The 24,775-nt window shown below is 43.7% G+C and overlaps 1 protein-coding gene across 6 annotated transcripts in view; it reads right to left on the bottom strand.

The window, feature by feature from the left end:
• The window catches only part of SOS2 (SOS Ras/Rho guanine nucleotide exchange factor 2), a 106,591-nt gene that overhangs the window by 18,042 nt on the left and 63,774 nt on the right, over positions 1–24,775 (bottom strand). For all 6 annotated transcript variants that reach the window (XM_037901369.2, XM_037901372.2, XM_037901373.2 and 3 more), the window contains 4 exons: positions 23,782–24,437; positions 10,781–10,862; positions 8,585–8,707; positions 3,941–4,044 (listed from right to left, as the gene is read on the bottom strand). In XM_037901369.2, the coding sequence (XP_037757297.1) occupies positions 3,941–4,044; positions 8,585–8,707; positions 10,781–10,862; positions 23,782–24,437 (965 nt within the window). The remainder of the gene's footprint in view (positions 1–3,940; positions 4,045–8,584; positions 8,708–10,780; positions 10,863–23,781; positions 24,438–24,775) is intronic.

The following is a 24,775-nucleotide window of genomic DNA, read 5'->3' as shown; positions in this document are numbered from 1 at the left end:
CAAATACAGGCACAAAGAGTGCACATTTTTGGGTGCATCTGTTTTGTGTTGAATTTTGAGAGTCTGGCCCTACTTGTTCAAGTTTACAGTTTTTAGTTGTGTGATGACTTTATAATATATTGTGTTAGTTCATTAGAGAGACATGGTGGGTGAGGTAAAATCTTTTATTGGGTCAACTTCTGCTGGTGACAGAGACAAGCTTTTGAGCTACACAGATCTCCTCTTCAGGTCTGGGAAAGGTACTCAGGTAAGGTCTACACTAGGAAATTAGATCAGTATAACCAGGGTGTGAAAAATCCAGATTCCTGAAAGATGCATTTAAACTGACCTAATTTCCTCATCTAGACAGCAGTAGGTTGATGGGAGAATAGCTACCGCCTCTTGGAGAGATGGATTACCTATGCCAATAGGAGAATCCCTCCTGTCGGTGTAGGTAGAATCTTCACTGAACCGTTACAGAGGTGTCACTGCAGCGTTTTAAGTGTAGACAGATTCTCAGGACAGGTCTACACTATGGAGGAAAGTCGATCTAAGCTATGCAATTTGAGTTACATTAGTAGCGTAACTCAAGTCGACGTAGCTTAGATCTTCTTACCACGGTGTCCACACTACGCTATGTCAACAGAAGACACTCTCCTGTCAACTCCTCTTACTCTTCTCATTCCGGTGGAGTAACGGAATCAATGGCAGAGTGATCTGCGGTCGATTTAGCGGGTCTTCACTAGACCTGCGAAATCAACTCCCAGCGGATCCATCGCCGCAGCGTGGATCCACTGGTAAGTGGAGACAAGCCATCAGTCTCGCAACTAACTACAAGACTGTTTAGCATAAGTATTTAACACCTATTATAAGAGACCACTCAAGGTGAAGTGGCCTGTTAACAACTCTGCAGCATAAAGACTTGAAAAAATAAACTTTTATAAATGTTTACTTTTGAACACTAAGATTGTTTAATAAATGTAGAGTACATAAAACACGTCCTGAGACACAGTGAGTCTTTAGACCAGGGATTTCAAACCAAAATCCTTTCAAGGAACTGGCCAAAAATAGTCTATCTTTAATCAGGAAAATCTTACACAGTGACTATCAACCCAACAGGGGATCAACAACTGTTTTTTAAATTTGTAACTCAAAATTGTACTACAGGATGGCTAATTTGGTAACCCAAAAGTGACATCCAGGCATTGCCAAGAAGTCATCTAGATTCAGTTGACATCAATGTTACTCTCCAAGTGGACTGCAAAGGGAGTTTGCTCATATCTTTAGGGCAGTGGTTCTCAACCAGGGATACATACGCCCCTGGGGATTTGCAGAAGTCTTCCTGGGGATACATCAACTCATCTAGATATTTGCCTAGTTTTACAACAGGTTACATAAAAAGCACTAGCAAAGTCAGTACAAACTAGGGCTGTTGATTAATTGCAGTTAACTCATGCGATTAACTCAAAAAAATTAAAAGCGATTAACGGCAGTTTTAGCTGAACTGTTAAAACAATAGAACACCAATTGAAATTTATTAAATATTTTTGAATGTTTTTCTACCTTTTCAAATATATTGATTTCAGTTACAACACAATATACAAAGTAGACAATGCTCACTTTATATTGTTATTACAAATATTTGCACTGTAAAAATGGCAAACAAAAGAAATAGTATTTTTCAATTCATCTGATACAAGTACCATAATGCAATCTCTTTATCGTGAAAGTGCAACTTACAAATGTAGATTTTTTTGTTATATAACTGCACTCATAACAAAACAATGTAAAAAACTTTAGAGCCTACAGGTCCCCTCAGAGATTGCACTACTGTGCTTGTATTAGGTGGATTGAAAAATACTATTTCTTTTGTTTTTTTACAGTGAAAATATTTGTAATAAAAAAATAAAGTGAGCACCGTACACTTTGTATTCTGTATTGTAAGTGAAATCAATGTTTGAAAATGTAAAAAAATCCAAAACTATTTAAATAAATGGTATCCGATTATTATTTAACAGAGCAATTAATCGTGCAATGAATTGCGATTAATTTTTTTAAACGCTTGACAGCCCTAGTACAAACTAAAATTTCATACAATTACTTGTTTATACTGCTCTATACATGATATACTGAAATGTAAGTACATTTATATTTCAATCAATTTATTTTATAATTATATGGTAAAAATGAGAAAGTAAGCAATTTCTCAGTACTAGCGTGCTGTGACGCTTTTGTATTTTTATGTCTGATTTTGTAAGAAAGTAGTTTTTAAATGAAGTAAAACTTGGGGGTACACAAGACAAATTGGACTCCTGAAAGGGGTACAGTAGTCTGGAAAGGTTGAGGGCCACTGCTTTAGGGAATGTTATCACAGTGTTCAACTATAAGTAAGGTTATATTTTAGTCACGGGTATTTTTTGTAAAAGTCATGGACAGGTCATGGGCTGTAAAGAAAAATTCACGGCCCGTGACCTGTCCAAGACTTGTACTGTATACCCCTCACTAAATCTTGGGTGTTCTGAGGGGGTGGCCCAGGGGTGCCTCTGGGGAGGGGGAAGGTTGGCGGCGCGTAGCCTGGGACCCCCCCCACTGCTGCTGGCGTGTGTGTGTTTGACAGGGCTAGCAGGCTCCTTACCTGGCTCTGCGCAGCGACATGTCTCTCAGCTTCTAGGCGGAGGTGCGGCCTGAGGGCTTCACGCATTGCCTCCGCCTCGAGCTGTGGGGGCAATGCCTGTGGGAGGAGGAAGCATACCGAGCCGCCTGGCCACACCTCTGCCTAAGACGCGAGGGAGGGACATGTCGCCACTTCTGGGGAACCCCCTGAGGTTAGCACTGCCAGAGCCCTCACCCCCGCAGCCCTGAGCCCCCTCCTACACCCAAACTCCTGCTGCTGCTGGGGTGGGGGAGGGGGCACCACAGTGGCCCAAGATTGCCCCAGCAGTGGCCGGTGCAGCTGGCCCAGAGGCTGCCTGAGCTGCTCAAGTGGCCCCTGGGCCAGTCGCACTAGCTGCTGCAGAAGTCATGGAGGTCCCAGAAAGTTATGGCATCTGTGGCCTTAGTGACAGACTTGCAGCCTTAACTACAAGACCTACAGGAAGTAACACTAACTGAAGCTAAAGGGTTTTTATATTGTTCAGCTCTCCTCTTCTGGAAGAGTAATGGTTGTTGTGCAGGGTCTTCAGGACAAGGATAGTAAAATGGGAAAGGATCAGTGTTCCAACAGGGAAGAAATTTTCTCCTCTCCCTGAGGAAAGATTTTCTCTAGGAACTTAAAGTGGGGAAGAGGCAGAATTCAATTTTAAAAATTAGACAGATTATACCGGTTTATTTTTATTTATTTAAATTAGCATCACTGTGCAAAATTATGGGTGTTAAGTCTTTTTCCAATTTTTATCAATTCAAATGTTTACAGTTTCAGGAAATTATGGGGGAGTCAGACAATTGATCGCAGTAGACACACATTCAAAGAGTTTGTTTTATAACCATTAAAACACAAATTGTCAATATCTTGTCAAAATATATAAAGATACTTAAATCAAACTCTAATATAATCTCAAGCACCATTTTTCTTGCCTATCTGTAAATTTCGATCATCATCAATGGAAATATTTTTTCGTTGGTTTGTATGTCCGAGGAAATTGATATTTGCCAATAAAAAACTAATCCTTCCAAGCCTAAAGTTGTTTTGAATTCGAGAGAGACCATACTGGTTTCAGACAAGGACAACCTTAAATATTTACTACTAAATAAGCTTTAATAGAACAACATAGTAATGTCTGAAATTATTTAGGTTTCTGACTTAATCTTGCAATGTCTATGCACGTGAGATTTGACTTCAACTGCAGTAAAAAGAACTGTTCATGTGAGTAAAGTTACTCATGTGTGTAAGAGATAGCAGGATTAGACCCCCAGAATGTATTAGAAAGTAAAAAGAACAAATGGATTGTAACAGTTACTGTACCTCTTACACTTGAAATAAATGTCTCCAGTCTGTCGAGCAACTCCAGATCTCTTTCAAAATCATAAAAATGATGTTCCACCCAGTGTCGAAAAACATTTAATATCCTAAAAAATAAGGGGGGGAAGAGAGAGAGGAAAAAAATCATCTTTTTAATTTTTATGAACCCTCAAGTCCAGCCAACCTGCACATTGATGAAGCATGGGTTCTGCAGAAGTTACAGTATGCAATCATGTAATTAAGGACCATCACAATGCATATGCACAACAGGTTGGAGTCACAACTGAGTGTGAAACCTTAACTTTGGTAATCCTGGAATTCTGAGAATGTAACTTTGCAGCCTTAACAATCATAGTTTTATTTAAAAAGAGGAGGGATTAATGTAAGTGTATCCGAAAGAGTAAACCATAAGAACGGCCATACTGGGTCAGACCAAAGGTCCATCTAGCCCAGTATCCTGTCTTCTGATAGTGGCCAATGCAAGGTGCCCCAGAGGGAACAAACAGAACAGGTAATCATCAAGTGATCCATCCCCTGTCGCCCATTCCCAGCTTCTGGCAAACAGACGCTAGGGACACCATCCCTGCCCATCCTGGCTAATAGCCATTGATGGACCTATGCTCCATGAATTCATCTAGTTCTTTTTTGAACCCTGTTATAGTCTTGGCCTGCACAACATCCTCTGGCAAGGAGTTCCACAGGTTGACTGTATGTTGTGTGAAAAAATACTTCCGTTTGTTTTAAACCTGCTGCCTATTAATTTCATTTGGTGACCCCTAATTCTTGTGTTATGAAAAGGAGTAAATAATACGTCTTTATTTACTTTCTCCACACCAGTCATGATTTTACAGACCTCTATCATATCCTCCTTTAGTCGTCTTTTTTCCAAGCTCAAAAGTCCCAGTCTTATTAATCTCTCCTCATATGGCAGATGCTCCATACCCCTAATAATTTTTTTTTTCCCTTTTCTGAAACTTTTCCAATTCCAATATATCTTTTTTGAGATGGGGCAATGATATCTGCACACAGTATTCAAGATGTGGGTGTACCATGGATTTATATAGAGACAGTATGATATTTTCTGTCTTCTTATCTATCCCTTTCTTAATGGTTCCTGACATTGTTCGCTTTTTTGACTGCAGCTACACATTGAGTGGATGTTTGCAGAGAACTGTCCACAAGGACTCCAAGATCTCTTTCTTGAGTGGTAACAGCTAATTTAGACCCCATCATTTTACATGTATAGTTGGGATTATGTTTTCCAATGTGCATCACTTTGCATTTATCAACATTGAATTTCAGCTGCCATTTTGTTGCCCAGTCACCCAGTTTTGTAACATCCTTTTGTAGCTCTTCGCAGTCTGCCTGGGACTTAACTATTTTGAGTAGTTTTGTATCATCTGTAAATTTTGCCACCTCACTGTTTACCCCCTTTTCCAGATCATTTATGAATATGCTGAATAGGACTGGATCCAGTACAGACCACTGGGGGACACCACTATTTACCTCTCTCCATTCTGAAAGCTGACCATTTAGTCCTACCCTTTGTTTCCTATCTTTTAACCAGTTACCAATCCATGAGAGGACCTTCCCCCTTATCCCATGACTGCCTACTTTGCTTAATAGCCTTTGATGAGGGACCCTGTCAAAGGCTTTCTGAACATCTAAATACACTATATCCACTGGATCCCCCTTGTCCATATGCTTGCTGACCCCCTCAAAGAATTCTAGTAGACTGGTGAGGCATGATTTCCCTTTACAAAAACCATGTTGACTATTCCCCAACAAATTATGTTCATCTATGTGTCTGACAATTTTGTTCTTTACTATAGTTTCAATCAGTTTGCCCGGTACTGAAGTCAGGCTTACTGGCCTGTAATTGCCGGGGTCACCTCTGGAGCCCTTTTTAAAAATTGGTGTCACATTAGCTATCCTCCAGTCATTTGGTACAGAAGCTGATTTAAATGATAGGTTACAGACTACAGTTAGTAGTCCTGCATAACAAAAGAATAAAGTAAAATCCAACATTCTTATATCATTAGCAAATTTCTCACGTGAAAAAGCTAGTTAACATTTACCATTTATAAAAAGGCATAGGTTTTCTAATGGTTTCTCTTTCCTATTTACATTTTTCATTTTAAAAGCTGATATATCAAAAGTCAGTATTGTAAAAATAATAATAGAAATTTTTTATACCCTTTTATTCACATGAAAGGAAAGGAACAGTACAAGATCCACTTTTTTCTCTTAAGATCAGGAAATACAAGTTTTCACCTGCCTTCTCTCTACTTTCTTAAACATTAAGCATCAAATTAACCTTTAGAACCAAAATACGATTACACTTGTCCTTTGAACTCTTAGGATGAGAAACTTTATTTTTCTCGCCTCTCCTTCAGGCAAAAAAAAAACCCCCTGAGCTGATGCCTCAAACTTTATTTGATTTATTTGGGCCTACTGCTTTGTTATCTAGATGCATGACAAATTAAAACTGTCCATATCAACCCACACAAACAAATCTCTCTCCATACCACTCTATAAGACCATAACTTGTAGTGGCCCAGATTAAAGGTGCACTTTGCACCATTCTCTGAAAGCCAATAAACTCAAGCGCTGCTAAGGGACCAGAAAAAGCAGGTGCCGTAGCTGGGGACCCTCCACCAAAATCAACTTACCTCCATTTAAGAGTTTCAGGTAGACTTTGTCAACAAAACACCTCAGCTGATTCCAGCAGTTATCAGTTTGCATACAGAAAACACGCACTCCCTAAAACTGCCAAATTCAGCACCATGAAGGGATGGATGTATTAGAACTAAAACCTTGAATTACACCCAAAGCAGACCATACCTCACACACAGCATGGATGTAATCTGCTCATGCTGGCCCATTCCAATAAATAGGAAAGCCAGGCATTCCGTGCTACCTGAAGCTACCACTTCAAGTAAAGTCCCAGGCAGAACAGTGAAATAGTCCAACCTGAAGGTGACAAAGACACTGATGACTTAGGAGAGTTCAATGTAATTTTTTTTTTAAATTAGTCCGCTAACTACAGATGGGGAAAAAAGGGACATTAACTGCTGAGTAGAGCAATCCGTTTGTTTATCAAAGAGGTTAAGGACAGCTTTACTACAGCTTAGGCAGTGTTGTTGTAGCCATACTGGTCCGAGATGTGAAGAAGAGCTCTGTGTAAGCTTGAAAGCTTCCCTCTTTCACCAAAATAAGTTGGTCCATAAAATATATTACCTCATCCACCTGGTTTCTCTTTTGAATCCCAGTAGACAATTCGGTTTCAAGCTATTAGAAGCCACAGACAATTCTAATTTCTCCCAAGAACAAAATATTAACAATAAGCCACAAGAGAGTAAATGGCTGTTTTAAACTGCCCCTCCCCACAAAGCCTAAATGCTGTTTATGTGGCAGTCTAGGGCCCTTGGATCACTTTCTGTTAAAAACCACTCTTAAGGGTATTTCATATCCCCAATGTGGCTTGCATAAGAAGCAGACAAAAGTAGCCATTCAGGCAACTAAGTACTGCTGAAAGGTAGGGAACCAGAAATTCTTTCAATAAAAACTGGATTTCTATCTGAACAGATAGAAATCCAGGCTCATAAAGAAGGACAACAAACTGACTCCAAAGAGTTCATCAAGCCATAAAAGAAAGCAATAAGTCACAAAAATGATTTTACAGAAGTCAGTAGCAAGAAACTGCTTATAAATTTCCCACTCTATTTCATTTTCTATTACAAATGATTTATCAAAGTAGAAAAATAAATTGCATGAACTCTTGACAAACAAATGTAAAAAGGTTATTTTAATAGCAAACAAAGTTAGGGATCCACACTCTAAAAGCACTATGCCTAATCAGGGTGTACATTGGTAAGCTGCTTATCACCAGAGGGGCAAGATGAACAAGGCATTCACCAACAGGATAAATCTTAAATGCAGCTTTAGTTCTTTAAAGTGTTAACCTTAAAAGGCTGAATTAAGAGCCTTAAAGTAGCTCTCAATTCAATTTATTATTGTTAAATAGCCTGGCAGACTCCACAGCACTTGAGTGACTGGAAGTACTAATGGAGAAACAGCAATTTCTCTCTGAAGTATTACCGTAAACATTCCTACAGATTAGACTTCAGAGGGAAACCAATTCTTCTCAGGCCAGTTACGGTGATCAATAGTGCTGCAGAGAACTGCGCAGCTATGAGAAGCTACCTGTGTACAAATACATCAACTGGGCTGGAACAGGGAGTGAAAAAAAACAATGGAACTGAAGAATGAAAGGAAAGAGGATTACCAGCTTAGGCGGCCTTTGTGGTTATAACCTATAAGAACAGTCATTCAATAGAAGAGGAGTAATTTTAATTGCACATACCTCACCTGCACCCACTTTAACACAATGAGCAACAGGCTTTCTGTAGGGTGTTCAGTTTTCAGGTGTGAACAGCATGGAACAGACATAAGATTGTAACAACCAACAAAACCCTAAATGACTAAATCATAACGTGTCTTTGGATTATCATTGTCCATAGCCTCGCCACACTAACAACTTAACACTTGATACCACTCTTCACCGTAAATTGTGTCGTCAGAAACAGGACACACACACTGAACTAAAATTTGGATCTAATGCAGGAAATATAAAGGCACCCAAACCTGAGTTGTACTGGCTGGACATATTCCTTGCGAAATCTTTTCAGGTCTGCGCTGATTGGCTGCTCTCCCTTCTCTATTGCCAACCTATCTGCTTCAGTAGGCTCAGGCTCTGGGATTTCAAACCTATGAACAAAAGCACAAAGCTGGTTATTGAACAAAACCTTTTTAAATAAAATCAATTAAGTAAAAACATAATTAAAATGGTTTAAGTACAGTGAAAACTCCTGAGCAACGCATGAGTGGGTATATGCTGCTCTAATTCCAGGTATGATTTACTTCAAGACTATCTTAAAAGCCACACCTTTGGTGCACTGATGAAAAGTTAAGGAATGCAGTAATGATCTTTTCAAAGCTTATAATTTCATTGCCCTTCCTTTGTGTCCTGACACTAGCCAACAAATTAAAGATCTTCAAGGTCCTACAAAATACAATCCACATCTACATCTCAATTCATCTCTTAGCCTCCCTCTCTCCACTATTCCCTTTTGGTCTTGTCAAGCTGTATCATTCATTTTAATTGGTCATTTCATTTCATCCATGAATCCCTCCTAAATTATTGTCACCCTACTGATTTCTCTGCACACTGTGTTACCTGAGAAGTTCCATACCCTGTGTTAGACTGCAAGCTCCTTTTGGTAGGGATCATATCCTCTATATAGCTTTAAAAGCCCTGCGTATGTTTATGGGGCTATACAGTTCATAAGAGTAATTTTTATCATCGTTGTTTGGTAGCAGGGTAGTGCCCAGAAGCCTTGCTCAGGATGGGACCATTATCGTACTGCAAACATATTGGCCCATGATCCAAAAAAGCTTATATTAGAAACGCAAAAAGACAAAGGGAGGAGGAGGAGAATACAAGCACATGCCTTGTTTTTTTACCATCTTTATTTTTAATTCTTGTGTCCCGGAAGACAGGCAATGTACTTCAAAAATAGCCAAATGGATCAAACTTTCAAAAATGTCATCTCAGCACGAACAGGCATGAAGTTTCAGTTTAAAATTGTGGCTGAAAATAAGTGTTAATAATGGCAGTGCTGTTTCAAGCACAAGCATTGTGCTGCCAGTACTATTATGATTTATTTGTATCCCCCCAGCACCAAGGAGCCCTCAGTCATGGACCAGGACCCATTGTGCTAGGTGTTGTACAAACACAGACCAAAAAGACAGTGCAGTTATATTATTGTAGTGAAACTGATGTAGCATCTTTCATTTCAAAGGATCCCAATAAAGCTTCACAGACACAGCTTCACCACGGGGACAGAGGTAAGCAACCACAGCACAGCACACTGCATAACACTGAGGGTGGAGGAACTGTTGTACCAAGGAGGCACAGACCTGTGCTTGGGGCCCCATTTCTCAGAGTCACACAACAGAGGGCAGTAGATATCCGCTTTCATTTTTTACAAAACCGTGCAAGTTTTTAGTCTACATGGCTGCAAGCAAAGAGAAGCTTGAAAAGGTGACCCAAGTGTAATCTATGCGGTGATGTCTGCAAACAATTTAAAACAACAGCCTTGAAAGGTGTGACATCTACACAGATGTTAATGCCAAGATCCACTATCACCACTCTAGCAGAGGACTATGTATGGCAGATGGAAAAAATTGCAGCAGGCCCCACCCTCCCATGCGTATACCTTCCTTGTGCTGGATTAAGAATCGGGCTCCCCTATTACTATCCTGGCCTCTCCGTGAAAAAAGGAACCCCTGCTGTTGCTCCTAGGGGAAAGAAGAGAATGGCAGGACAGGACCAGTGCCTCTGTTTGGCAGAAGAATGATGCCCCCTGCCTCTGGCACTCCAAGATGGGGGAGTTGCTGAGGTGAAGCCACGGTGGCCCCATGTCATGGCGCACCTAGAACCCTGGATGGTCTTAATCCAGCCCTGCACGTGCCTAATTTTAATGTGCTTTAAGTATTTACAGGATCAGGGTCTAAAGCTTAGACATCAAAGACATGGTTTGAGCATTGGCCTGCAAATGCCAGGGTTGTGAGTTCAATCCTTGAGGGGGCCATTTAGGGATCTGGGGCAAAAATTGTAGATTGGTCCTGCTTTGAGCAGAGGGGGTTGGACTAGATGACCTCCTGAGGTCCCTTCCAACCCTGATATTCTATGATTGCACGGCAATCATCAGAAGAGAAGGAGCAAGTAATCTAAACTGAAACACCCCAGTGTCTTCAAAAGAAATGTTTGTTGTTTACCTTTCAATCAACAAGCTCAGCAATTCCTGTGGTTTACAAAAGGAGCGGTAGGTAGTAAGGAACGTGCGAACAAAATTAGGATCTGTGAAGGGAAAACAAGAAAATGAAAACAAGAAATTTCAACTTTCACTGATAAAAAATGGTTCAATTTTTTTTTAAATTGCAGCAAAAAAAGTTAGCCAGAGGCACTCAGCACAGAACATTCCTGCTTAACATTTCAGCCAAATGCTTAACGTTGGGCAAAATTATAAGCAACTGAAAATAGAGTCTTATATAATGGGAAGTATCATGCAACCTTAACTACAGGCATTGCTACTTGTGCCACCTATATTACAAGATATAGCAACTTAAGTTATTTTTACTATTTCAGCTTAACCATAAAGGTTTGGGGTTTTTTGGAACTTATTAGTTGTAATTTTTGTATGCATAAAGATCTTCTAATATGCCTACCATTTTGTGTAAGGCTGCAGCATTGTTTCATCATTCCAAATCATACAAGTCAGACACTTGCAGGATTGCTCCATACAGTATATTTTCTAAGCAGCAGCTTCTAAACTTTATTGCTTCATGTTTCACCTTCTTAGCCCTGGTCTACACTAGGAGTTGAGGTCGAATTTAGCAGCGTTAAATCGATTTAACCCTGCACCCATCCACACGACGAAGCCCTTTTTTTCAGCTGAAAGAGCTCTTAAAATCGATTTCCTTACTCCACCCCCGACAAGGGGATTAGCGCTGAAATCGGCCTTGCCGGGTCGAATTTGGGGTACTGTGGACGCAATTAGACGGTACTGGCCTCTGGGAACTATCCCAGAGTGCTTCATTGTGACCGCTCTGGACAGCACTCTCAACTCAGATGCACTGGCCAGGTAGACAGGAAAAGGCCCGAGAACTTTTGAATTTCAGTTTCCTGTTTGGCCAGCGTGGCAAGCTGCAGGTGAGTGCAGAGCTCATCAGCAGAGGTGACCACGATGGAGTCCCAGAATAGCAAAAAAGCTCCAGCATGGACCGAACGGGAGGTACGGGATCTGATCGCTGTATGGGGAGAGGAATCCGTGCTATCAAAACTCCGTTCCAGTTTTCAAAATGCCAAAACATTTGTCAAAATCTCCCAGGGCATGAAGGATAGAGGCCATAACAGGGACCCGAAGCAGTGCCGCATGAAACTTAAGGAGCTGAGGCAAGCCTACCAGAAAACCAGAGAGGCAAACGGCCGCTCCGGGTCAGAGCCCAAAACATACTACTTCTATGATGAGCTGCATGCCATTTTAGGGGGTTCAGCCACCACTACCCCAGCCGTGTTGTTTGACTCCTTCAATGGAGATGGAGGCAACACGGAAGCAGGTTTTGGGGACGAGGAAGATGATGATGATGAGGTGGTTGTAGACAGCTCACAGCAAGCAAGCGGAGAAACCGGTTTTCCCGACAGCCAGGAACTGTTTCTCACCCTGGACCTGGAGACAGTACCCCCTGAACCCACCCAAGGCTGCCTCCCAAACCCGCCAGGCGGAGAAGGGACTTCTGGTGAGTGTACCTTTTAAAACACTATACATGGCTTAAAAGCAAGCATGTTTAATGATTAATTTGCCCTGGCATTCGCGGCTCTCCTGGATGTACTCCCAAAGCCTTTGCCAAAGGTTTCTGGGGAGGGCAGCCTTATTCTGTCCACTATGGTAGGACATTTTACCACTCCAGGCCAGTAGCACGTACGTGGGACAAAGCATTGCGGCGTATTGTAGAACAAAGCATTGCGGCGTATGTTTGCTGGTGTTCAAACAACATCCATTCTTTATCTCTCTGTGTTATCCTCAGGAGAGTGATATCATTCATGGTCACCTGATTGAAATAGGGTGCTTTTCTTAAGGGGATATTCAGAGGTGCCCGTTCCTGCTGGGCTGTTTGCCTGTGGCTGAACAGAAATGTTCCCTGCTGTTAGCCACGGGGAGAGAGGAGGGGCTAGCCACGTGGTGGGGGGAGGCAAAATGCGACCTTGGAACGAAAGCACATGTGCTATGCATGTAATGTTAACAGCAAGGTTTACCATGAAAAAGAGTGTACCCATTCTTCTATAAAATGTCCCTTTTTTTTCCTCCACCAGCTGCATGTGTTTCAAGGATCACAGGATCTTCTCCTTCCCAGAGGCTAGCGAAAATTAGAAGGCGAAAAAACCGCACTCATGATGAAAAGTTCTCTGAGCTCATGCTGTCCTCCCACACTGACAGAGCACAGACGAATGCGTGGAGGCAGACAATGTCAGAGTGCAGGAAAGAAAAGAAAATGACCGGGAGGAGAGGTGGCGGGCTGAAGAGAGTAAGTGGCGGGCTGAAGAGAGTGCTGAAGCTGAAAGGTGGCGGCAGCATGATGAGAGGAGGCAGGATTCAATGCTGAGGCTGCTGGAGGATCAAACTAATATGCTTCAGCATATGGTTGAGCTGCAGGAAAGGCAGCTGGAGCACAGACCGCCTCTACAGCCCCTGTGTAACCAACTGCCCTCCGCCCCAAGTTCCATAGCCTCCTCACCCAGACGCCCAAGAACTTGGGGGGGGGGGAGCGCCTCCAGCCACCCAGCCACTCCACCCCAGAGAATTGCCCAAGCAACAGAAGGCTGGCATTCAATAAGTTTTAAAGTTTTAAAGTGCTGTGTGGCCTTGTCCTTCCCTCCTCCACCATCCCACCCGTGCGTCTCTCCTCCACCACCCCTCCCGGGCTACCTTGGCAGTTATCCCCCTATTTGTGTGATGAATTAATAAAGAATGCATGAATGTGAAGCAACAATGACTTTATTGCCTCTGCAAGTGGTGATCGAAGGGAGGAGGGGAGGGTGGTTAGCTTACAGGGAAGTAGAGTGAACCAAGGGGCGGGGGGTTTCATCAAGGAGAAACAAACAGAATTTTCACACCATAGCCTGGTCAGTCATGAAACTGGTTTTCAAAGCTTCTCTGATGCGCACCACGCCCTCCTGTGCTCTAACCGCCCTGGTGTCTGGCTGCGCGTAACCAGCAGCCAGGCGATTTGCCTCAACCTCCCACCCTGCCATAAACGTCTCCCCCTTACTCTGACAGATATTGTGGAGCGCACAGCAAGCAGTAATAACAGTGGGAATATTGGTTTCGCTGAGGTCTAACCGAGTCAGTAAACTGCGCCAGCGCGCTTTTAAACGTCCAAATGCACATTCTACCACCATTCTGCACTTGCTCAGCCTGTAGTTGAACAGCTCCTGACTATTGTCCAGGCTGCCTGTGTATGGCTTCATGAGCCATGGCATTAAGGGGTAGGCTGGGTCCCCAAGGATAACTATAGGCATTTCATCATCCCCAACTGTTATTTTTTGGTCTGGGAATAAAGTCCCTTCCTGCAGCTTTTGAAACAGACCAGAGTTCCTGAAGATGCGAGCGTCATGTACCTTTCCCGGCCATCCCACGTTGATGTTGGTGAAACGTCCCTTGTGATCCACCAGTGCTTGCAGCACTATTGAAAAGTACCCCTTGCGGTTTATGTACTCGGCGGCTTGGTGCTCCGGTGCCAAGACAGGGATATGGGTTCCGTCTATGGCCCCACCACAGTTACGGAATCCCATTGCAGCAAAGCCATCCACTATGACTTGCACGTTTCCCAGGGTCACTACCCTTGATATCAGCAGATCTTTGATTGCGTGGGCTACTTGTATCACAGCAGCCCCCACAGTAGATTTGCCCATTCCAAATTGATTCCCGACTGACCGGTAGCTGTCTGGCGTTGCAAGCTTCCACAGGGCTATTGCCACTCGCTTCTCAACCGTGAGGGCTGCTCTCATCTTGGTATTCATGCGTCCCATGGCAGGGGAAAGCAAGTCACAAAGTTCCATGAAAGTGCCCTTATGCATGCGAAAGTTTTGCAGCCACTGGGAATCGTCCCAGACCTGCAACACTATGAGGTCCCACCAGTCTGTGCTTGTTTCCCGGTCCCAGAATCGGCATTCCATGGCATGAACCTGCCCCATTAGCACCATGATGCCCAAATTGCCAGGGCCCGTGCTTTGAGAGAAGTCTGTGTCCATGTCCTCATCACACTCGTCACCACACCAACGTCGCCTACTCACCTGGTTTCGCTTTGCCAGGCTCTGATGCTGCATATACTGCTGGATAATGCACGTGGTGTTTAATGTGCTCCTAACTGCCAAAGTGATCTGTACGGGCTCCATTCTTACCGTGGTATGGCGTCTGCATAGAAAAAAGGCGTGGAACGATTGTCTACCGTTGCTCTGACGGAGGGAGGGGCAACTGACGACATGGCTTACAGGGTTGGCTTACAGGGAATTAAAATCAACAAAAGGGGTGGCTTTACATCAAGGAGAAACAAAAACAACTGTCACATAGAATGGCCCCCTCAAGGACTGAACTCAAAATCCTGGGTTTAGCAGGCCCATGCTCAACCCACTAAGCTATCCCTCCTTCTGATATTTCAGGCAGGACTGAATCTCCATTGAAGTTTTCAAGGTGCCCCTGACAGACCTCACCAAAACGATTGTCGGCCATTGATTTCACGGAGGGAGGGGGGAGAAAATGAATACAAAACAAATCTGGTTTATTTCTTGTTTTGATCCACTCCATTTATCTTTTACATTTTTGGCTGGCAGCAGACAGTGCAGTAGGACTACAAGCTATCCACATCTCCTGGCTGCTCAGCAGAAGATGGTGCAATAGGACTGCCTGCAAGACTAAAGAGAATGACTTGGTCGAGTCACTCCTAATTTAGTCCCTGCACCCATGTCTGCCCAGGCGCTCCTGACCGACGTTACCGAAGAGGCCAGGAGCACCTTGGACATGAGGAGGATGGTTTTCAGGCCTATTGCACCATCTGCTGCCACAAGGCAATGGGTTGCTGCTGCTGTGTAGCAATGCAGTACCGCGTCTGCCAGCACCCATGAGACATACGGTGACAGTGAGCTGAGCGGGCTCCATGCTTGCCGTGGTATGGCGTCTGCACAGTTAACTCAGGAAAAAAGGCGCGAAACGATTGTCTGCCATTGCTTTCACGGAGGGAGGGAGGGCCTGACGACATGTACCCAGAACCACCCGCGACAATGTTTTTTGCCCCATCAAGCATTGGGATCTCAACCCAGAATTCCAATGGGCGGCGGAGACTGCGGGAACTGTGGGATAGCTACCTACAGTGCAACACTCCGGAAGTCGACGCTAGCCTCGGTACTGTGGAAGCACTCCGCCGAGTTAATGCACTTAATGCACTTAGAGCATTTTCTGTGGGGACACACACAATTGACTATATAAAAACAATTTCTAAAAAACCGACTTCTATAAATTCAACCTAATTTTGTAGTGTAGACATACCCTTAAAAAAAGCACTGTGAAATCATAGAAGATTAGGGTTGGAAGAGATCTCAGGAGATCAACTAGTCAAACTCCCTGCTCAAAACAGGACCAACCCCAAGCCGGCCTTAAAAACCTCTAAGGATGGAGATTCCACCATCTCCCTAGGTAACCCATTCCAGTGCTTCACCACCCTCCTAGTGAAATAGTGTTTCCTAATATCCAACCTAGACCTCTCGCACTGCAACTTGAGACCATTGCTCCTTGTTCTGTCATCTGCCACCACTGAGAGCAGCCGAACTTCATCCTCTTTGGAACCCCCTTCAGGTAGTTGAAGGCTGCTATCAAATCCTGCCTCACTCTTCTCTTCTGCAGACTAAATAAGCCCAGTTCCCTCAGCCTCTCCTCATAAGTCATGTGTTCCAGTCCCCTAATCATTTTTGTTGCCCTCCGCTGGACTCTCTCCAATTTTTCCACATCCTTTCTGTATGCAATACTCCAGATGTGGGCTCACCAGTGCTGAATAGAGGGGAATAATCACTTCCCTCAATCTGCTGGGAATGCTCCTACTAATGCAGCCCAATATGCCATTAGCCTTCTTGGCAACAAGGGCACATTGTTGACTCATATCCAGCTTCTACCTCCACTGTAAGCCCCAGGTCCTTTTCTGCAGAACTGCCGCTTAGCCAATTGGTCCCTAGCCTGTAGCAGTGCATAGGATTCTTCTGTCCTAAGTGCAGGACTCTGCACTTGTCCTTGTTGAACTTCATCAGATTTCTTTTGGCCCAATCCTCCAATTTATTTAGGTCACTCTGGATCATATCCCTACCCTCCAGCATATCTACCTCTCCCCACAGATTAATGTCATCCACGAACTTGCTGAAGGTGCAATCCATCCCATCATCCAGCTTATTAATGAAGATGTTGAAGAAAACTGGCCCCAGGACTGACCTCTGGGGCACTCCACTTGATACCAGCTGTCAACTAGTCATCGAGCCGTTCATAACTACCCGTTGAGCCCAACTATCTAGCCAGCTTTCTATCCACCTTATAGTCCATTTATCCAATCCTTAGTTTTTTAACTTGCCAACAAGAATATGTATCAAAAGCTTTGCTTAAGTGAAGATACATCATGTCCACTGCTTTCCCCCTATCCACAGAGCCAGTTATCTCATCATAGAAGGCAATCAGGTTGGTCTGGCATGACTTGCCCTTGGTGAATCCATGTTGACTGTTCCTGATCATCTTCCTCTCCTCCAAGTGCTTCAAAATGGATTCCTTGAGGACCTGCTCCATGATTTTTCCAGGGACTATGGGGAGGCTGATCAGTCTGTAGTTCCCCAGATTCTCCTTCTTCCCTCTTTTAAAGATGGGCACTATATTTGCCTTTTTCCAATTGTCTGGGACCTCCCTTGATCACCACGAGTATTCAAAGATAATAGCCAGTGGCACTGCAATCACATCAGCCAACTCCATGTATGGAACATTGAGCCAAATGAATGCATAGAACAACCACCTAATGTACCACAGTTTGGGAACGCCAATCTAATGGTTTGCTCAGTCTACTTTTAAAAGTCCTAAGCAATGGGACCTTTCATCACTTCCCTTGTGAGATTACTCCACAGGGTAATACAGTTGACCGTCAGGTTTTCTCTGACAGTGTACATTTCCAACTACACTTTCCTCTAATTTCATCCTATTATAACTAATTACATGTCAACATGTTCCTAAATAATTTCTTTATATACTTGGGTCATGATCCTATGTCATCTAGCAAGCCCAAAGACTGCTGTGCCTAGACAGAGCTCCAGTGACTTCTGTGGGACTCTGAGTGGGCAGTCTGGTCATGAGCTACATATTGCAGGATGCATTGCTTTAGTGTTTACACCCTTCATGCATCTATAGATACATGCTCCAACTTTGTGATTTCTTAGCCAAGGTACACACATCACTTAGTTCTTTCAGTTTCTCATAAATCAGTTCCCTGATTTTTTCCCCCCTCTTCTCTAAATGGCTTTGAATTTGTCAGCATCTTCCAAGCATCAGTAACATGGTGCTTAGGACGGAAAGCAATGTTCTAGGTGCAGTTACCCAGAGCTAGAGAGAGCCTACTGTCTTCCAACACTTTGACCCAATGCCTCCGAGTATGCAGCCCAGTATCGCATAAGCCTCTTTTGTTGCCACATTATAATATGGAGATACCTATCTCAGAACTGGAAGGGACCTTGAAAGGTCATCGAGTCCAGTTCCCTGCCTTCACAGCAAGACCAAGTACCGTCCTTATTTTTGCCCCAGATCCCTAAATGGCCCCCTCAAGGATTGAACTCACATTTAGCAGGCCAATGATCAAACCACTGAGCTATCCCTCCCCCCATTGCATTGTGAATGTTTCTAATTTCTCTGTTTGCAGAGTTGCAGTAGCCATGTTGGTCCTAGGACAATTACTACACTCTTGAATGAACTCACACAGAAAAATGACATCGGACAAAATATATAATATCACCATATAGAATCACAGGACTGGAAGGGACCAGCACCTCCTTTGTCAGCCTTTTTGATTATGATGTCAGAGTTGTTTCTGAGGTTGGGGATGGCATTGTGTTCTGCACGGCTAAGGTTGTGGGGCAAGTGATGCTGCTTTTCCACAATTTCAGCCCGTGCATGTCGGCGGAAGCACTCTATGTAGAAGTCCAGTCTGCTGTCTCGACCTTCAGGAGGAGTCCACCTAGAATCCTTCTTTTTGTAGTGTTGGTAGAGAGGTCTCTGTGGATTAGTATGTTGTTCAGAGGCGTGTTGGAAATATTCCTTGAGTCGGAGACGTCGAAAATAGGATTCTAGGTCACCACAGAACTGTATCATGTTCGTGGGGGTGGAGGGGCAGAAGGAGAGGCTCCGAGATAGGACAGCTGCTTCTGCTGGGCTAAGAGTATAGTTGGATAGGTTAACAATATTGCTGGGTGGGTTGAGGGAACCATTGCTGTGGCCCCTTGTGGCATGTGGTAGCTTAGAAAGTTTAGTGTCTTTTTTCTTTTGTAGAGAAGCAAAGTGTGCGTTGTAAATGGCTTGTCTAGTTTTAGTAAAGTCCAGCCATGAGGAAGTTTGTGTGGAAGGTTGGTTTTTTATGAGAGTATCCATTTTTGAGAGCTCATTCTTAATCTTTCCCTGTTTGCTGTAGAGGATGTTGATCAAGTGGTTCCGCAGTTTCTTTGAGAGCGTGTGGCTCTCAACTCTGACATCATAATCAAAAAGGCTGACAAAGGAGGTGCTGTTGTCATCATGAATAGGTCGGAATATGAACAAGAGGCTGCTCGGCAGCTCTCCAACACCACTTTCTACAAGCCATTACCCTCTGATCCCACTGAGAGTTACCAAAAGAAACTACAGCATTTGCTCAAGAAACTCCCTGAAAAAGCACAAGATCAAATCCGCACAGACACAGCCCTGGAACCCCGACCTGGGATATTCTATCTACTACCCAAGATCCATAAACCTGGAAATCCTGGGCGCCCCATCATCTCAGGCATTGGCACCCTGACAGCAGGATTGTCTGGCTATGTAGACTCCCTCCTGAGGCCCTATGCTACCAGCACTCCCAGCTACCTTTGAGACACCACTGACTTCCTGAGGAAACTACAATCCATCGGTGATCTTCCTGATAACACCATCCTGGCCACAATGGATGTAGAAGCCCTCTACACCAACATTCCACACAAAGATGGACTACAAGCCGTCAGGAATCTGATAATGTCACGGCTAACCTGGTGGCTGAACTTTGTGACTTTGTCCTTACCCATAACTATTTTACATTTGGGGACAATGTATACCTTCAAATCAGCGGCACTGCTATGGGTACCTGCATGGCCCCACAGTATGCCAACATTTTTATGGCTGACTTAGAACAACGCTTCCTCAGCTCTCGTCCCCTAAAGCCCCTACTCTACTTGCGCTATATTGATGACATCTTCATCATCTGGACCCATGGAAAAGAAGCCCTTGAGGAATTCCACCATGATTTCAACAATTTCCATCCCACCATCAACCTCAGCCTGGTCCAGTCCACACAAGAGATCCACTTCCTGGACACTACAGTTCTAATAAACGATGGTCACATACACACCACCCTATACCGGAAACCTACTGACCGCTATTCCTACCTACATGCCTCCAGCTTTCACCCTGACCACACCACACGATCCATTGTCTACAGCCAAGCTCTGCGATACAACCGCATTTGCTCCAACCCCTCAGACAGAGACAAACACCTACAAGATCTCTATCAAGCATTCTTACAACTACAATACCCACCTGCGGAAGTGAAGAAACAGACTGATAGAGCCAGAAGAGTTCCCAGAAGTCACCTACTACAGGACAGGCCTAACAAAGAAAATAACAGAACGCCACTAGCCGTCACCTTCAGCCCCCAACTAAAACCCCTCCAATGCATTATTAAGGATCTACAACCTATCCTGAAGGATGACCCAGCACTCTCACAAATCTTGGGAGACAGCCCAGTCCTTGCCTACAGACAGCCCCCCAACCTGAAGCAAATACTCACCAGCAACTACATACCACACAACAGAACCACTAGCCCAGGAACCTATTCTTGCAACAAAGCCCGTTGCCAACTGTGCCCACATATCTATTCAGGGGACATCATCACAGGGCCTAACAACATCAGCCACACTATCAGAGGCTCGTTCACCTGCACATCCACCAATGTGATATATGCCATCATATGCCAGCAATGCCCCTCTGCCATGTACATCGGTCAAACTGGACAGTCTCTACGTAAAAGAATAAATGGACACAAATCAGATGTCAAGAATTAGAACATTCATAAACCAGTCGGAGAACACTTCAATCTCTCTGGTCACGTGATTACAGACATGAAAGTTGCGATATTACAACAAAAAAACTTCAAAACCAGACTCCAGCGAGAGACTGTTGAATTGGAATTCATTTGCAAATTGGATACAATTAACTTAGGCTTGAATAGAGACTGGGAGTGGCTAAGTCTTTATGCAAGGTAACCTATTTCCCCTTGTTTTTTCCTACCCCCCCAAGACGTTCTTGTTAAACCCTGGATTTGTGCTGGAAATGGCCCACCTTGATTATCATACACATTGTAAGGAGAGTGATCACTTTAAATAAGCTATTACCAGCAGGAGAGTGGGGTGGGGGGAGAGAAAACCTATTCTTTCCACAGTATGCATCCGATGAAGTGAGCTGTAGCTCACGAAAGCTTATGCTCAAATAAATTGGTTAGTCTCTAAGGTGCCACAAGTACTCCTTTTCTTTCTGGGCATCCAGTGAAGGTCCTCCCCCAGAGCTAGCCACTGCAAGGTCCTGCGGCTCCATACACACAGTGTTGTGAAAGGCTGTCTGAGTAGTTCCATGGACACTGCTATTCTTGAAGATTCCTGAAGCTCACTGGCATTGGAAGATGGCATTGGAAGATGCATTACGCAAATTGGAATATGCAGAGGCCACCTCAAACAACAATTGCCTTAGTATGTCAACAAGACAGTAATTGTAAGGTTTGATTTACTAAACAGCTACTAGCTCAAGGACTAGGTTTACTAGCTATGGTGATAAATGACAACTCCCACAGCTATCCTGCAAGAACTACTATTAATGCACACCAATCAATTCAGAAAGATGAGTATTTTTGTGAGTCACAGAAACACCACCATATTTTAAAAGCGGGGGTCACTTTGCACTCACACAAATGATACGACGACTAAAGAAAATATGTTTGTCACAGGGTGGTAACTGCCCTTTGGAAGGAAACAGCCAGCACACCTGTGACTCATTGGTTGCCTCCTCAAATTGGGGTTAAAAGAAGGCACCTGGGCTACATAAAGGGGGAGAGACAGAGAGAGGGGAAGAGTCAGTCAGGAAAAGGGCAGGTGAGAGCTGCCAGAGACCAGGAGACTTCTAAGAGGTCCTTGAAGGAAGCTGTAGGTGGTTCCTGGGGGAAGGCTGAAGGCAGGAGAGCAACAGAAGGATTTGCTGGCTGATCTCCCCAAGCCAGAGAGCAGCAAAGGGAGCTGTCTGCTGACTTCTAAGCCAGAGAGCCAGAGCCAAAGGCTGGGGAGGGCTGAAGGCAGGCCAGCAGCAAAGGTGTTTATCCACTGATGTCTCCACCTACAGAACTGGAGCCAGTGGAACAGTGAAAGGCCCACCTGCTTGCCTGTCTGGGACATGAGAGGTTAGTAGTATAGAAGAAGTGATGGATGAACTTCCAGCAGAGAGGCTTTGGGGGAAACAGGGGTGGAGATCGCACCAGCTGAAAGGGCTGGTGTGGCTGCCCTGGAAGAAGGAGAGGACTGATGAAGAACCCAGGTGTGGCAGAAGATACCAGAGTGGGATATGTGGGGCATCAGGGACTGGATGTCTTGAGATTTTAAGACACATGCACTGGGGTGATAGATGGACTATATTTCGGGACTTTTGTCACAGACCATTTGTACTATGTTCTTGTATTAAAAAAAAAAAAAAAAAAAAAGGTCCAAAGGAGGGGTATTATTGAGGCAAGAAAGCTGACATGGAGTTACTGGAGACTTTGAAGAAGGGAAACTGAGGTAGAGGCATACCATTCTGCTGCAACCTGCTGCTGGAAGATGTACCAGGCAGCATCGCCTTATGACAAGGTTCAGGCAGATTAAAGACATTGGAATTTTAACATATCAACATTAAATACTGCTTTACTTGTCCACTTCTAAGATGTGTCACTCAACAAGATCCGATTCACAGTTAATTCTAGCTGTAAAAAATAGGGGTGACTTTTGAAGGCTTACTATTTGAATTTTGTACCAATCGTTGCTGGAAAAATCTGAGTATTCAGTAATATTTTAAAAGCTGCTAGAATGTGAACACCTAATCGGAACCTACAATCCAAGCTGACGGTCTTATAAAACAGAAAACTTCAAATATAAATATTTGAAAAATGTTACAAAAATGCCACCAGCATCAAGTTTAACTTCCATTGCATTTCCTATTAATTTCTTTCATTCTCATCCCTTAACTGAAGTGTCACTAAAGTTAACCTAATAAGCTAACTGGTGCTCTTTTTCTGCATGCATTCCAGGAGGGCTTTTTAACATCTCCTTCCTCTGAAACATCAGGGATGGCCACAGCTGGAGCTGGGACATGGGGTGGGCCAGGGTTCTGAGATGGCATCAACCATTCTCTCTCTCAGGTGCGTGGCTGGCTGGTTCTTGCTCAGTCAGGAAGGATAGACAAGTCAGTCTGGAAGTGTTTCTGGGGGTTTGTCATATTCTTCTGCAGCATGTGGGTGTGGGTTGCTTGCAAGGATTATTGGGGTATATCTCACTATCATTTCCCTGCCATCACTATCATTTCTTGAGCACTAATGCACCTCAGTCCCTCCTATTCTCTGCCTCTGGCACTTAACAATCCACTCTCCTGTGAGCTGTAATACTTGGGTCTCATTTTGGTTGTTGGGTTTAGTGTGTGCGTGCTGGTGGCCTGTGATACACAGGAAGTCAGACTATATGATCTAGCGATCCCTCCTGGCCCTATTCTATCACACACATCTTGACTTTAAATAGCTATTCAGTGGGAAAGCAAGCAAGAGACAAAAAGATTAATCTTATTGGCTATACAAACGTTACCTAAAGAATTAATAAGATATTACAAAATGTGCCAAATACAGAAAAAATAAATAAAGCATACCTGCATACATATGGTATGTTAGCCTTTCAATTAGTTTCACTACAGTTCCTCCTTTGATGATCGGGATTCCATTCCTACTTTGCAGATTGTCCTCAAAAACAATATTTTCCTCAGAGTCTTCCACTACAAAACGATACACATTTGGGCTGGGCAGCCTCAGTGGCTGTTCATTTTCTTCTTGCAGTAACACTGAGTCAAGCATTCGATCCAGTGTACTGCGATACTGAAGGGAAATCAGAGCTGCCATCCAATTGTTCTTCTCTTCAGCAGACTTGGCAGCAAACACTATGCTGTTTTCGTCTTTAGACGCTAGCTCAAAAGCATGTTTGTATTCACAAGTGTCATCTTTGTCAATGATCTGCATTTTCCTCATGATAATTTTTTCCTTAAGTCTGTACTCTGTATTGCTGTAACCTGGAAGCCGCGATTGTCCATGATTAGTTTTACAGCTGATCAGTAAACCATCAAAGAGAAATATGTGGCGTTCATGTTTGGCTCCTATCCTTGTCAGCACACCTTCCATTATGAATTCATTGCAGCACTGGCCAATATCTTTGCCTTCCCAACCATCAATATTTTTCTGGATCTCATTCATTTTTTTGATGGCCAAGTGCTTGCTTCTTACTTGGCGGTTGTAGAAACGACAAACTGTCTCCCTAGAAACAAACAATTTTATCTGGTTAGCTTCTTCCATATTAATTGCCAGAGACTGAAAAAAACACCACTGAATTTAACACTGTATGCTATTTTTTTCCCCAACCTAAATATGCCCTGATCACGCTTAACCACAAATGTAGAAAGGACAGTGAACTGCCAGGGAAAGACTAAGGGTATGTCTTCTCTAGCAACATTAATGTAGCTGTGTAGTCGTGGCACCAGTGCTGGGAGGGCTCTCCGACAGCACTGTAAAAAACCCACCCCCACGAGGAGAGCAGTCACCAGCGCTGGGAGCACGGCTCCCGGTGCTGGTCCACTGTCTACACTGCCACTTTAC

Source organism: Chelonia mydas, chromosome 6, assembly GCF_015237465.2.
Source record: "Chelonia mydas isolate rCheMyd1 chromosome 6, rCheMyd1.pri.v2, whole genome shotgun sequence".
In the NCBI taxonomy this organism is placed as follows: domain Eukaryota; kingdom Metazoa; phylum Chordata; order Testudines; family Cheloniidae; genus Chelonia; species Chelonia mydas.
The sequence above is the reverse complement of the archived record's forward strand: the minus strand, read 5'-3'. Positions and strand labels throughout refer to the sequence as shown.